This window comes from Octopus sinensis, linkage group LG4 (assembly GCF_006345805.1).
Source record: "Octopus sinensis linkage group LG4, ASM634580v1, whole genome shotgun sequence".
NCBI classification, from domain to species: domain Eukaryota; kingdom Metazoa; phylum Mollusca; class Cephalopoda; order Octopoda; family Octopodidae; genus Octopus; species Octopus sinensis.
This window is the reverse complement of record NC_043000.1, coordinates 37,838,904-37,841,403: the sequence shown is the minus strand read 5'-3', so window position 1 is coordinate 37,841,403 and position 2,500 is coordinate 37,838,904. Positions and strand designations below refer to the sequence as shown.

Here is a 2,500-nt window from a genome sequence, read left to right as displayed (position 1 = left end):
TGGCATAGTATATATGAGAGCATAGGCACATCAGCAAAAATAAAGACGTATTTTAGTGAGTAAATACCATTCATGTATAAGCTTTAACATAAATTAAGTCGCTTGCGTAATTGTAAAATATTACGAACGTCACAACGAGTCACTGTACTTTCAAAGCAAGCAAGATATATTATTCTTTCATATTCTGTTGCCGATGAATAAAATAGTCGAAGCTCGCTAGTGACCAGGTTGCTGTTGGTGCGGCGAAAGTTTTGATACCAAATAATAAATGTGTAAGTGAAGGTAACAGTGTTCGTGCTTGTTTTGAAAGGGCCATGTGTGTTTACCACATTGTAAGTGCTTTAGTTCAACTTACAGTACCAGATTAAAGCACTTGCCATGTGCAACTCCGAAATAAAATAATTGTTTCGTCACTTGAGATTTAGATGACAAACAAAATAGATTAGTATAATTTTGACAGCGATTTTAAAACGAATTAATTTTTTAATTGACATGTATATTCGAGTCATGTTAGCTAGCAAAACACAATATTTTCGACAGTGATAAAGCTGGAGATGAAAATGGAGTTTTCGAAATGTCGATTTGTTTTCTATTTTAACCAGAATTTCCATTTTTTTTTCAGATTCTGATCCGTACATTTGTCCGCGATGCGGAGAAGTTTTTGAATATCCATTCCCTTTAAGAGCTCATCTTAGATTTACCTGCGAGCCACGGTCTTTAATGACATTGAACGCCAACCAATTGATTTCCCGACAAGAACGACAGCTGAAGCTTGAATCAATAGAATCTCATTTGGAAAATTCTAGAATCAAAAATTGCCCTCGAGCATTGGAATTCCATACAATTCAACGAGAAAATGATAGCAAAAATGATTCGCCATCAGTAATCAAAGACTATTCCAGGAATGTGACAATTATGGAAGTGAGCCGTAAACGCCATCTAGACGACACAGATACATTAACACCTTCTCCTAAACTCGCAAATTCAGAGAATTATACGAAAGTCGAGAGGAAAACACTCGATAATGGTATCAATAAATCACAGAGAATTTCTCCTCCGTTTTCTTCGGATAACTGCGAAAATACGTTTAAATTCCGTGAGGAATCCGAGGAAAATCGGAGCGCATTTACAAAGGTTGAAAAATCGCATTCCCCTAAAAACGGTATTACTAACAGTACTGTCAGTAACCATAGTAACAGTACGACTATGTCGAATCATTTAATTACTTCGCTCCCTAGTCCTTTGTTGTCTTCAAAAGCTTCATTATCTCCAGCTATTTCTATGACGTTTACCGGCTCTCATTACACTATACCATCGTTAACTAATGTACGCCTTAGTTCAGCGTCGTCCGGTTCACTCGCAACCCCAGCTGACTTATCCCACGTTACAAATGCTAATACTCTTTACCTACCACGGTATCCTGTTTTTCCGTCTTTCGGTCTGACATCCGCGGCAGTGGCAGCAGCCGCTGCTCAACCCCTTTCGGATAATAACTCCCAGCACAGTATTATGGAAATTTATAAAAGTGGTCTAGTTCACACGACGGAACAATTTGGAAGTGAAAACGGCATCACTTTTCCAAAACATCCGATTTTCCACGAAAGACCTACAGTCAACCCATTTATGAAAACTCAGAATCCAATGGTAGAAAAGATTATTGCGGGTACAGCGCCATCAATGTTGCAGACGCCTCTGGCAGCGTTGACCCTCTCTCAAAACTGGTGTGCCAAATGCAACGCCACCTTCCGGATGACCAGTGACTTAGTTTATCACATGCGTTCCCATCACAAACGGGAATTCGATCCGATGAAACGGAAGCGAGAAGACAAATTAAAATGTTCGATCTGTAATGAAACTTTCCGAGAAAGACACCATTTAACACGTCACATGACCTCACATGTATAGTAAAAATAAATATAAATATAAATATTAAAAATATATATATATTGAAAAATAATAAAAGAAAAAACTGACATGACGTGCCATCTGTTGTAGATAGACTAATGTACATTTTTTCCCCTTTTTTTCTTTTATTGTTTTTTGCTATTGCTGTGAAAAAATACTCAGACTACATTTATCTAACATTCCATATAACTCGGAGTATTGTAGAGTTTATGCTCTTTGATTGGGTCAGAAAGATAATTTGTGAAAAGTAACAATTTTTATTTATTATTATTATTATTATTATTATTATTATTTATTATTATTATTATTATAATTATTATTATTTATTATTATTATTATTATTATTATCATCATCATTATCATTATTATTATTATTATTATTGCGGCGCGGTGCCAGAAACGCTTTATTTTGAGTTCAAATTCCGCCAAAGTCGACTTTGCCTTTCATCCTTTCTGGGTCAATAAATTAAGTATGAGTTGCGTACTGGGATCGATCTAATCGACTGGCCCCCTCCCCTCAAACTTTCGGGCCTTGTGCCTAGAGTAGTAATTATTATTATTATTATTATTATTATTATTATTATTATTATTATTA

At 35.6% G+C, this 2,500-nt stretch overlaps 1 protein-coding gene across 1 annotated transcript in view; it reads left to right on the top strand.

Moving 5' to 3' along the window:
- LOC115210964 overlaps positions 1 to 2,191 on the top strand; it is a 6,864-nt gene extending 4,673 nt beyond the window's left edge. The window contains exon 3 of the mRNA XM_029779787.2: positions 623 to 2,191. Coding sequence (XP_029635647.1) covers positions 623 to 1,905 — 1,283 coding nt within the window. The 3' untranslated portion in view covers positions 1,906 to 2,191. The remainder of the gene's footprint in view (positions 1 to 622) is intronic.
- Positions 2,192 to 2,500: the final 309 nt, after the last annotated feature.